The 13,197-nt window shown below is 47.7% G+C and overlaps 1 protein-coding gene across 1 annotated transcript in view; it reads right to left on the bottom strand.

Moving 5' to 3' along the window:
- The window catches only part of LOC145416727 (uncharacterized), a 118,252-nt gene that overhangs the window by 69,860 nt on the left and 35,195 nt on the right, over nt 1–13,197 (bottom strand). Inside the window, exon 11 of the mRNA XM_080285656.1 lies at nt 7,984–12,971. Coding sequence (XP_080141782.1) covers nt 7,984–12,971 — 4,988 coding nt within the window. The remainder of the gene's footprint in view (nt 1–7,983; nt 12,972–13,197) is intronic.

Raw genomic sequence — 13,197 nt, 5'->3', positions numbered from 1 at the left:
GGTAAGTTGAAGAAAAATGAACAAGCAGAGAGGCAGCAAACACTAATATGGTAAGTAAGTAGGTAAGTATGTACGTAGGTAGGAAGTGGGTAGGCCAACTATGTGATGAGTAAGCAGGCAAGTAGGTAGGTAAGTAGGTTCTATGTATATGGGTTTGTCCGTAGGCAGAAGTGTAGGTAGGTAGGCCGGGAAGTAGGGAGAACAGGTAAATACTGAGGTACTATATAGGAAGATATGTAGGTACGTAGGTAGGCAGACAAAAGGAATACAGACAGGAAGGCAGAGGTAGGTAGGCTAATAAGCAGGAGGAAGGACAGCTAGTAGAATAGGTAAGTAGGTAGGCAGGATAGCAGGTAGGAACATAGGAAGGATAGTAAGTAGATACGAAGGAGGTAGGTAAGTAGATAGGCAGAACAGCAGGAAATACACGTAGGTAAGAAAAATTTAAACATTACAATTAACATCACAACGAGGGGTAACTTATGAGAAACAGTTTGACAAGAGAAAAAGTATAACTAATATAAGATGATATTATATTATAGGGGTTCTAGGAGTAATAAATATAATATAAAAGGATATAGGGAGAGAAAATATATAGGGAGAAGGGAGGGAGAGAGGCTGGAGGGAGAGAGGCAGGAGGGAGGGGAGGTGGAGGGGGAGAGGGAGAAGAAACGCGGTGAGAATATAAAGAGGCTAATATCAGCGAGAGAGAGAGAGAGAGAGAGAGAGAGAGAGAGAGAGAGAGAGAGAGAGAGAGAGAGAGAGAGAGAGAGAGAGAAGGGATGCAATGACTGAAGGCAGGCAGTGTGACCCACATACATACATACAGGCAGTCTCTCTCTCTCTCTCTCTCTCTCTCAATTAAGAAAAAAAGTTAAAAATTACCTTACACAAATCACTGTGACTCCCACTCCAACTGATTGTCATAAGCGATCGAGATGTCAAAACAAGAAAGACAACTACAGGAGAAACACACACACACACAGACACACACAGACACACACACACACACACAGGGAATATTCTGTTTGTCTGCCCTTTCCCCTTTCTTATGTCCTCTCATTTCTCTCTCTCTCTCTCTCTCTCTCTCTCTCTCTCTCTCTCTCTCTCTCTCTCTCTCTCTCTCTCTCTCTCTCCTAACAAGCTTATTTTCTTATTTTTCCTCCCTCTCCTTCATTATCCCTCCCTCCTTTTTTCCACATTTCTACATCCTTCCCAAATCCCTTCTTTCCTTCACAGTCCTTCATTCCTCCATTCCTTCACTCTTTATTTTATTCTATATTTTTATTTTCCAGTAGTGTAAAAATAACGGATGAAGGAAATAACGAATGATAATAACCAAGGATAAATAAAAAGAAGGATGGAAATAACAAAGGAAGAAAATAACGAGGGAAGGAAATATCGAAGGAAGGAAATAACGAAGGAAGGAAATAACAAAGAATGGTCATAATGGTGGACGGAAATAACGAGGGAAATTAATAACGACGGAAGGTAATACCGAAGGAAGGAAATAACGAAGGAAGGAAATAACGAAGGAAAGTAATAATGAAGGAAGGTAATAACGAAGGAAGGAAATAACGAAGGAAGAAAATAACGAAGGAAGAAAATAACGAAGGAAGGAAATAACAAAGGAAGGAAATAACGAAGGAAAGTAATAATGAAGGAAAGTAATAATGAAGGAAGGTAATAACGAAGGAAGGAAATAACGAAGGAAGAAAATAACGATGGAAGAAAATAACGAAGGAAGGAAATAACAAAGGAAGGAAATAACGAAGGAAGGTAATAACGAAAAAATTAAATAACGAAGGAAGAAAATAACGAAGGAAGGTAATAACGAAGAAATTAAATAACGAAGGAAGAAAATAACGAAGGAAGGAAATAACGCAGAAAATCCAAGACGAATGGGGAAAAAGGAAAATTGAAGAAAGCAGGGAATAAGAAAAATATATAACAACGAAAGAGAATTAATGAAAATTATTGAAGCGAGAGAGGGAAATGCAAATGAAATGAAAATGGCGAAAAAACGCAATAATAATAATAATAAAAATAAAAATAAAGAATAAAAATAATGCACAGACGAAGGAATAAGCGAAATAAATTAAATAATAAGGAGGGTGAAGGCGGAATGAGGAGAATTTAATCTTAATATAAATGCTCTCAACTTTGCCTTCTTGTTGATATGTGGGTGAGCGACTCTATCTTGGCTCGTGTCTGTGTCTGGGTCCATGGGGAGAGGGAGAGGCATTGGGAGAGGAAGACAGACAGGTACACTGATAGATGGGACGAGGAAGGGAAGGGAAAGGTGAGAGAGAAAGGGAGAGGGAGAGACAGACAGGTACACTGATAGATGCGACGAGGAAGGGAAGGGAAAGGTGAGAGAGAAAGGGAGAGGGAGAGACAGACAGGTACACTGATAGATGGGACGAGGAAGGGAAGGGAAAGGTGAGAGAGAAAGGGAGAGGGAGAGACAGACAGGTACATAGACAGATGGGACGGGGAAGGGAAGGGGAAGGTGAAGGAGGAGGAGGAGGAGGAGAAGGAAAAGGAGACAGACAGACAGATGGATAAACAGAGAAAGAGCCAGAGAGTTGCTCATTCTAAAAGCCAATTCCAACGATGTAAATGAAAAACAGAAGCTAAATGAACCATAAAAAAGAAAAATGACACACGATATAAAATAGAATGAAGCAAAAAATAATGAACAAAAATACGGCATGTAATGAAGAAAAAAAAAAAAAAGCAATGAAAGAAAAAAACAAAACCATCATTAAACCAAAAAAAAAAAAAAAACTAAATGTAAAATAACCAAAGAAATAAAGAGTCAGAAATTGCCCTCTCTTTTTCCCACAATAGAGAAAAATATATTTAAAAAAAAATAATAATAAAAAAACAAATCCAGGAAGAGAAGAAAAAAAAAAACACTGGAAACAAGAACGAAGAGTGTATGAAAAAACGTAGCACACAGTACGAGCTAAAAATATAAATAAATAAATGAGCTGTTTTTAAGTGACGTGTGTGTGTGTGTGTGTGTGTGTGTGTGTGTGTGTGTGTGTGTGTGTGTGTGTGTGTGTGTGTGTGTGTGTGTGTGTGTGTGTGTGTGTGTGTGTGTGTGTGTGTGTGTGTGTGTGTGTGTGTCTCAGGTCCCGCTAGGCGACCCTCCCCTACCCCCCCTGCTCTCTTTTCTTCTCCTCTCTTCTCTCTTTTCTTCTCTTTTCACTGACGGTAGGATGACGTCAAAGGGAAGCAGGAGAATAGGGTATACGTGGAGAGGAGAGAATAACAGGAGAGGAGAGACTGGGAAAGAAAGTAATGGAGGCAAAAGGAAGAAAATAAAGAGGGTCTCCAAGAAAAATATAAATACAAGAAAGATATATACCGGTATGAGCGAGCAAATCTCAGAGACGTGAGAGAAGGGGACATGACACACACACACACACACACACACACACACACACACACACCAGATTGTCTTTCAACCAGATTCCCGGCACTGAGAGAGCTAAGTGGGAAGGTTGGTTTCGGCTCAGGAATGTTACGACAGAAAAGGATGATGTAGAGAGAGAGAGAGAGAGAGAGAGAGAGAGAGAGAGAGAGAGAGAGAGAGAGAGAGAGAGAGAGAGAGAGAAACTTATGATACACTGATGAAAAAAGAGAGGAGTTATCTATTAAAGAAAATCATAGTTAGACAGACATAAAAAGCACAGAGCAATCCTAAGCATCTTCTGGCACGCCCCACAAACACTCTCGCATTCCAGTCACAGTCTCTACCAGCATTCAGGCGCCCCATCCTCATCACCCCACCACAAACACCGCACCCCACCTCTCCCCCTCCCCCTCATCTCTGCCTCCTACTCACACCTCCATCTTTCCTTCACCTACCCCATCCTCCTCCCCAAACACCCACCTCCCCTCCACACGCCCCCAACCCTGCTTCCTATACACATCGTCCCCCTCCCCTCACCTATCCCCCCCCCTTGCTAATCCTCTTCCCCTCACCCGCAAGACCCCCTTCCCCTCTCATTTGCCTCTCACACACACACACACACACACACACACACACACACACACACACACACACACACACACACAAACAACTACCTTGATGCTGGAACTATTACATTAAAGCAACGAAGATGGCTCCAACGAAGAAGGGTGCCTCCTAGTACCTCGAGAAAACATCCAAGGTCAATTTCCTCCCTTAATTACGAGAGAGAGAGAGAGAGAGAGAGAGAGAGAGAGAGAGAGAGAGAGAGAGAGAGAGAGAGAGAGAGAGAGACCCTTCAAGGTCCATGTTTGGCCTCATCACCATCTCTTTTGTATTCCTCACCGGTATTCCTCCCGGGTATTTTTGTTCATAATTTTGGATTCAGTACATAGTTTGGACGCCTGACGCACACTCAAAATTAAATAGATAGATATAAATAGATGGATTTGGAGTCTTCGTAAAGTCAAAATGGATGAGTAGGTGCAATGGGTTTAGAGCACACAGGTTGATAGACAGATAGACAGACAGTTAGATAAATAGATATAGTCTTGGAATAATTCACTGACCTTATCAATTACACGCTAATGTAAAAATAGGGGCAGACAGATAGACAGAAAGAGTGATAGATACAGGAATAACCCTACTGTTTCATATAACTCAATGCAGATCGTAAAAGAGAGACAGGCATACATACATATACATAATTTCAAATGTATAATTATACTAGTGTGTGTGTGTGTGTGTGTGTGTGTGTAGAAACAGACGGACAGACACCGATATACAGACAAATAAACAGGTAAGTATAAAGATCGATAAAGATGGACCGACACAGATATATGGAAAGACAGATAGATAGATAGACAGATAGGTAGGCAGACAGACAGATGAATAGATAGACAGACAGACAAGACAGCAAAACCTTGATATCTTGGGTGTATTGTCAACCCAACCTACCGTTATAAAACACTTTACTGCCTCACAAGGTTAACATTAAATTCAACATCAACTCAGAGCTCGAAGGTTAACAATCAGAATTAACCAGGGGAGAAAAATGTGGAGGGTTTTTCTCGGTGTTAGTATGGTGTGTCGTGTGTAATTTATGTCTCTGTCTGTCTGTCTGAGTGTCTGTCTTCTCTTTTCGTTCCCTGTCTGTCTGTCTAATCTTCTCTTTTCGTTCCTTACCTGTCTGTCTGTCTCATAAACACCCTACGGAAAAAATGTTAATACTGTTGTTGTTATTATCCTGCCATGCGAAATTTCTGTATATCTGTCTGTCTGTCTGTCTGTCTGTCTCTCTCTCTCTCTCTCTCTCTCTCTCTCTCCACACCTACCACTAACAGTAAGAATGACGTCAAAACAAGTTATATAAATACACAAATTCAACATTCTTAGTAAATAATGAACAGGATAAAAACTAGTCTCTCTCTCTCTCTCTCTCTCTCTCTCGCACCACCCACATTCCATCATCATCACCATCACTCCACAGCTTCACAATATTCTAAATTGGATGGGCATATCATCATCATCATCATCTACTGTAGTTCCATACATAACAATGGGGTGCCCGGGACGCAAAAATATCATCATCATCATCACTATTATCACTTTTATTATTATCACCCTAAGATACAAACTTGGGGGGGGGGGAAGGAAAGGTGAGGAGATAAGAGGAGCTGGTAAGAGAGAGAGGAGGGTAAGGAGAGGAGCAGAGGGAAGGGGAAGCAGGGAGGCGATATGAATGAGGGAGGGAGCTGGTGGCTGTGAGGAGAGAGTAAAGAAATAGGGTGAGGGGGAGGGAGGAGGAGGGGAAAGTGATAAGCCAGAGGAGTGAAACAGGGGGGGATAGGGAGAGGGAGAGAGGGGGGAGTAGAGGAAAGACAAGAGGGAAAGGAGGAGGGTGATGAAAGGGGGAGGGGTGGATGTAGGGAGGAACGAGAGGAAGAGGTGCAAAAAGGAGGAAAGGGAAAAAGGGGGGAGGGAGGCAGTATGACGGAACAGCTGACCAAAGCCAAACAAAGCTCTCTCTCTCTCTCTCTCTCTCTGGTAACATTCCTCACTCACTTTCATGCTTAAAGTAAACGCACTTCTCCCATCTCAGACTTTCTCGCACACAAACACATTTACTCTCATACTCATCTCTCTCTCTCTCTCTCTCACACACACACACACACACACACACACACACACACACATATCCTTCTTACACGCACGAATGGTTTTTTCACATACATAGTCACTAACCTTATTTAATTCATACACACACACACACACACACACTGCTTTTATAACATACACGCACACACACACCAATCTTATCTTCTTCACATACATGCGCGCAACAAATTCCTGTCAAGTCCACACTAAGCTTATCTCTCATTCAAACACACACACACACACACACACACACACACACACACACACACACACACACACACACAGCTTCTATGTACACAAACTCAAGTCTCTCTCTCCATTCATTCCATAAGCTTCCTCGCTTTATTCATAGGCTGCCCCCCTCTCCCTCCCTCCCTCGCTCCCTCTCTCTCTCTCGCTCTCTCTCTCTCTCTCTCTCTCTCTCTCTCCGACCCTGAGTATACCTGATAAATGAGGTGAAATCCCCGCTAACTCCCTCTATGAGTCACACGCGCGTATAGTGAGAGAGAGAGAGAGAGAGAGAGAGAGAGAGAGAGAGAGAGAGAGAGAGAGAGAGAGAGAGACGGGGAAAGGAGCCTGTGAATAAAGTAAGGAAGCTTAAGGAATGAATGGAGAGCCTTTAGTCTGTGTGTGTGTGTGTGTGTGTGTGTGTGTGTGTGTGTGTGTGTGTGTGTGTGTGTGTGAATGAGATAAGCTTAGTGTGGCCTTGATAAGGGATTAGTTACACGATTGCCAGCATAGATGTGAAAAAGATGGAGGTTTAGTCGCAGTATTGCTTTTTTTTTTTTTTTTTTTTTTGCCATTAAATTACGGAAAATACCTTGAAAAAAATATGCGAAAATCCCCGCTAAGTTAAAATGAACGGACTATGACTTCACTCATCATTTTTTTTTTTTTGTGTGTGTGTGTGTGTCCGTAGCTGGCTGGGAAACTCTACACTCGCGTCCGCCTTGAGCACCAACTTTCACTGAGAGAGAGAGAGAGAGAGAGAGAGAGAGAGAGGGGGGGGGGTTGGAGTAATAAAATGAAACTGCAGACGAAAGCATAACAACGGTTAAGGGAATCTCTCTCTCTCTCTCTCTCTCTCTCTCTCTCTCTCTCTCTCTCTCTCCTTATCTTGCCTCTTTTGTCTCTCTCCCTAAACGTCCTTCTAATTTATTTTTGTTTACTTTCTCACCCTCTCTGTCACACACACACACACACACACACACACACACACACACACACACACCTTTTCACCACCTCTTCTACTCTACTTTCACTCAGTTCAGCATTCACTACGGGGCGTCTTGACATGCTAGTGAAAGTTCAGATCTGCCAGTTCATTCTTGTCATTCATTCACTGAGATCCATCTTATTTTTAGTTCTAACGCCATCATCATCACTAGAACGACCACCATCATCAGTATCATCACTAGTACGACCACCATCATCACTAACATCACTAGTACGACCATCACCATCACCACAACTACCAGCACTACCATCATCATCATCATCACTGCCACTGCCTACATCATAACAAGCATCATCACCACCGCGACTGCCATCATTACCACCACCTACACCACCATCATCATCATTATCACCACCACCACCAATACCACTACCATCCTCCTCCTCTTCATCAATATATGGCAAACAGCTCTTTATATACCACTACTAGTACATCCAACATTACGAACGTATAAATAAATGTACGAGAACCAGCAACAGATCGTGCACCAATAAACAATTCCATAACTAATACGAAAAGAGTGTGAATAACAGCCTGGGAATAAAGAACAGGGGAAGTTATAAGTAAGGAATAACATCCAGGAAATAAATAAAGGGTAACTGATAACTGATAACCTACCTTGATGTGTCCAGCTGGTGACCGACTCCTTCCTGAACGACGAGAGGCCCGGCGTAGAGACTGTGCGTTTGGGCGTGCCGGAGGCGGGCGGGGGGCGGTACCCGGGGGCGTGGTACCGAGCGGAACGAGGCCCGCCCGTGATGCTGCTGCTGCTCACTCCCACCGCCCTCTCTAGCGCGGAGGGCGGGGAGGACAGGGTGGAGGAGTAGAGAGGCGAGGAGGTGGAGTGAAATGCTGTTGAGGTGGATGGGGGCGTCTTGTTGAGGAACTGAGATCGTGGGAGGGATGCTGTGGAGGCGACCTGGGTGGGGTTGGAGCGAGGTAGTGTGGTGGAGCGCACTTCAGGGGACATCCTATCCTTACTCGTATCCGGCATGGACGACCGGCGGGCGTACCGGAAGAAGTTAAGCTTTTTGGGCTTTTTCTCCTCCTCCTCCTCAGGCCCGGAGGAGCCTTGGAGGGAGCCACGGGAGCCAGCGTTTAGGGAGCCACGACTAGACGCCGCCAGACTACCTCGGCTACTGGTGGTGAGGGACCCGCGACTCGAGGCGTTGAGGCGGATGTTGGAGGAGGAGCTGCCTATGTGACGATCAAGGGAATCAGAGGCCTTGAGTGTGGAGTCTGAATCTAACTGTTCATAACTACTGGAGAACTCGGAGGACCGAACCCTATCTAGAAGATCACCCAGAGACTCTGATCGTTCTCCTGTCGCCGCCTTCACTTCCTCCTGGTGGATTTTCTCTAGACTCATGTGGCTCTTAGCTTTCCTTGCCTCCTGACGGCGAGCACTACGGCGGGCACGAGGGACCCCATGGTGCTCACGGGCGTCGAACTTATCCTCATCTATAGTCACGCTCTGCCACACCTCCACTTCATTATTACTTCCCTCCGTCACAAAGTACTGGATATTCGTCACCCCTCGTTCCACAAGACTCCTCTCAGAACCTGCGCTGTGCTGAGGCTTGGCTGAGTCTAGTCTAGTCTGATGTCTTGGGGAGTCGTGAGAGGCAAACACTGTACGTTGACTCTCCAGGGAGGTAAAGTCTTCTGCAGACGAGCGTTCACTGATAATGGACAGAGGTCCGCCCTGTGCCTGGCGCCTACTGCGGGCCTTGGGTGTGCCTGGGTCTGACTCTGGGGACTGCTCGGTATCTGTTGGACTGTCCTCTGACTCGAAGCTGGTACTGGTCAGGGAACTCTTCTCCTCAAATGAGATGGAGTCGACGGATTTGTGCTTTCTAGGGAGGAAGAGTGGGACTTTAGGACTGGACGTGACGGGCGGCCCACCACTGAGAGAATCATCATCCCCATTCTCACTACCACCTGACACCTCGTGCATGAGAGCCACCAGACGGTTGCCTATATGGTGCATGACCTTAGCCAGCAGGGGGGGTGATGCGCCCTGTGACCCTGAACCCACACTCCCTCTATCACTATCAGGTTTGAGGCGTGATATGGACGACATGAGGCGCTGGTACATGAACACAGTGTCCTTGCTGGAGGGAGACGCATCCTCGGAGCTCTCTGAACATGCCCGACCACCAAACAACGAGTGGGCACTGTCGGTATCACTGGGCTCGCGGCTTTGGTCAAACTTCTGGATAATCTGTTGACATGAGGCAGATATCTGTTCCTGCAGGTCACTCCTCATCTCCGGGTCAGCCTGGTCCAGCAAGGCATAAGCTCCCTCCAAATCACTGCTGGTATAGTCAGACGAATCATAGGAATCACTCCACGTATCCTCTGAACTTAGGTATTCCACAATTTCCTTCACCTGGTCGTCATTAATACCTGGCACGGTCTTCATAAGGTTGGTTAATTTCGCCTCAAATGCTACCAGCTGGGGCGGCTTAACCCTCTGGCCCTTGGGAGCATCACGGGTGTTTGAGATCATGGTCTTGAAGAACGCCCTCATCTTGTTCATCATCATGTTGGTCTCCTCGTCAGAACTCCAGTTGTTGAATGAGTCTTTCCTGCAGATCTTGCTCCGAACCTTGTCTGGGCAGAAAGGTGGCAAGTCGACAGAGGATCCAGTGCTTGATCTGGACACCTTGCCATCCCCGCTACTCCTGCCCTCACTCTCAGATTTATTATTATTGCTATCGTTGTCGAAGGAATCGCTCTTGTTCTCCTCATTTTTACTAGCTTCATCCTTGGAGGTGTCAGGTCGTTTTGAGGTGCCTTCCCCATCCTCAACGCTGGATTCTGAGGATAAGCGGGCCTTCTGGTCTTTGGAGGAATCTTCTGGCTTGTCTTTCAGTAGGTCATCAGAACTACCAATAAACCCACTGTCTCGACTTTGATACTTTCTGTCTGCTAGGTCACCCTCTTTCTCCAGCTTTTCGTCACCTCTGTCTTTGGCGTCTTTATCACACTCAATAGTGACCCGTTTGGTGACTTTCTCCCCCTCGTGCATGAGTGATTTAAGTGCCTCACAATGCTTGAGATCCGTGAGGTCATCTCGGTGGTCCACGTCATGCTGCTGCTGCTGCTCTACTGTCTTCAGCTCGCTCTTGTCACTGTCTGACTTCTTGTCTGAGTAGTCACCTGAGTTTTTCTTCTTTTTCCTCCTCTTTATGGTGTCAAACTGGCCATCACCCTTGTCAAAAGCTGTTTCCTCAGACTCAGTTGACGCTTCGTCCTCCCCGCTAACTAGCGTTCTATCCACATCATCCCCTTCGGAGTGATGCGAGCCGTCACTTGGGGCCCTATCGTACCTTTCCCCACTCTGCATTAAGCACCTGTTAGCTACCCCAGGCCGAGACCCCTTTGGGCGCCGAACCAGCTTCTTGCGAGGCTGTTCTGGGCTGGGGGAACCTTCAGAGTCACTGCCAACAGACCCACTCTCGTCCGTGTGAAGCTCTGAGTCCTCCCCCACAGACCTGATAGAAGGCTGGCGCTCAAACATGAAACCCGTAAGGAAGTATTTCTCCAACCTCGAGGATGCCAGTTCAGCTGGGTCCATTTCTTCTTCGTGAGGATCAATATCCACTCCCTCACTAAAGATAGAGCTCGAGGTTTCAGAAAACGTGTCACTGTATTCACTCTCCTCATTGGCAAATCTCTTAGGATCAGCTGGACCGTTGCCTAAGCCGAAGTAAAAGTATTTCTCCAGCTCAGACGGGTCGGCCTTGGCCCCATCCTCCTCCTTGGGCTTCCTCTCATAGTCACTCTCCTCACAGCTCTCTTCAATGATGGTATGCAAGGTGAAATCAATTGCACGGTTGCAGTAACCTCTGAGTTCCTCCTCCCTGTCACATCCTTCATCACCAGAGGATTCACTGTAATTGGATTCACTGTAGTTGGATTCACCGTCCTCAATGGAGTCAAACTGACCCTCCACCTCGTGTTCAGTATACACATCCTCGGCCTCGAACCCCTCGCTCTCCACAAAGCTCTGATTGTTCTCCTCAAAGGACACTTCTTCTTCGAACACTGCCTCCTCAGGGAAGCCGATGGTCCTGTCCCCATCCTCCCAAGAGTCAAACTCCTGAGGCTGGTTGTACTCCTCCTCGATGTCAATGCCATGCTGCTCTTCATAGGCCAACAGGTCACCCTCGGAATGGTCTGGAGTACGAGCTGGACTGGTTGGACTCGGGGTGGCAGGAGACTCAGCAGCCTCTGGTCGGTCCACTTTTCGCCTCCTTATTTCCGGAGTCTTGTTTAGCCTACGAGGGGCGTGGGGAGACTCAGTGCCGAGGGTGAGGGTGAAATACTTAGCCAGACTCGAGGAAGACTCCCGCATTTCAGTAGGGGAGCGACGGAACTGCTGCTGGCGCTCCCTGGTGGTGAGGATCATGGACTGCAACTCGCTGACCTGGTGGCTCCGACGTGCTGGTGAGGCGCTGCGGGAAGAGTCCGGACTCGTGACGTGCACGGACATCACGTGGCGGACATCACTCGTCACCTCCAGGATGGTCACGTCGTTGCCTTCATTCTTGATGCTGTTACGTTCGATCTTGTTACCTTCAGCATCTATATCTTCCCCTGACTCTACCCCTGATGATCCCGTCACCACAATACAGGTGGGTTTGATCTGCACGTCTGAATCGGTGGAGTCTGACCTGATGTAGATCCTGCCAGAGGCCAGGCGGGTGCTGTGGTCTTCCTCATCCCCGACCGACACAATTGACACCAGGTTCCCTTCCTCGCTGTTGTCAGAGCACTGGGACTCGCTGTCAGCCCCATGCAGCACCGAGTCAGCTGAGGACGGCCCGTCGGAGTCCCTGGCCTTGTCGTCGTGGTCCCGGCGTCGCTGCTGCAGGGCAAAACGACGTAACTCCGCGTGCAGCTTCCCTCCTTCCACCACCGTGTCGGCCGAGTCGCTGGCGTCGGCGTCGGATCTCTCGATGTCTGAGGACGAGGACAAGCCGTCGGACGAGGACGATCTCTTGGCACGACGTGAGGGGACGAGGGGTGTGTGACGAGACACAACTGGGGACCTAACACGTCTCACGGCAAATCTTGTCACCTCTTGCCCCCTGCCCTCAGTGCCCACTATGCTGACGCCACCAGTCCCCTCCTCACCCTCTGTCACAGATATTTTCACCACATTGCCGTTAGCGTCGGCCTCGTCCTCGCTCTCGCCAACACTAGAATGGCCCGATTCACTACTCTCTCCCTCGCCGCCACCACCACCACCGCCCTCCCTCACCCCACCACACTCACCGCCCTCTGTGAGATCGAGACGGGGCGAGCTGGCCACGTCCTGAGGTAGGGCGGTGGGTGTGGACTGGGCTGTGGGTGTGGATGAAGACTGGGTGGTATCTGAGGGCTGGGTGGATGGGCTGGTGTGTGTGTACTGCCTGGTATTTGCGACCTGGTTGATGTTTCCGGACTGTCTGGGTTGTGTGGACGGGCTAGTGTGTGAGGACTGAGATGGGCTGGTGTCCGAGGGGTGGCTGGGCTGTGTGGACTGCTTGGTCTGTGTGGTCTGGCTATGGTGGTCCGGAGCGGTGTCAGACGCGTGCGCACTCACTATGGCGCCAAGAGTAACTGCCGTGTGGCCGCCGTGTTCCACTTGCTGACTTCCGGCGGCGTCAACTCTCGTACCAGCTGCCTTTCCCATCCCCTTCCCCCTCCCCATCACCCCCTGGCTTTCCTCCCCAGCCTCACTTTCTCCATGGGTACTGCTCCCCTCCCCACTCTCACTGCCCACTCCCCTTTCATCGTCGTCATCGTATTTCTCATCTTTCCCATCCCC

This window comes from Coenobita brevimanus, chromosome 107, assembly GCF_032717465.1.
Source record: "Coenobita brevimanus isolate Jiangsu-jjx chromosome 107, ASM3271746v2, whole genome shotgun sequence".
Taxonomy (NCBI): domain Eukaryota; kingdom Metazoa; phylum Arthropoda; class Malacostraca; order Decapoda; family Coenobitidae; genus Coenobita; species Coenobita brevimanus.
Note: the sequence above shows the minus strand (reverse complement) of the source record. Positions and strands in the feature narration are given on the sequence as shown.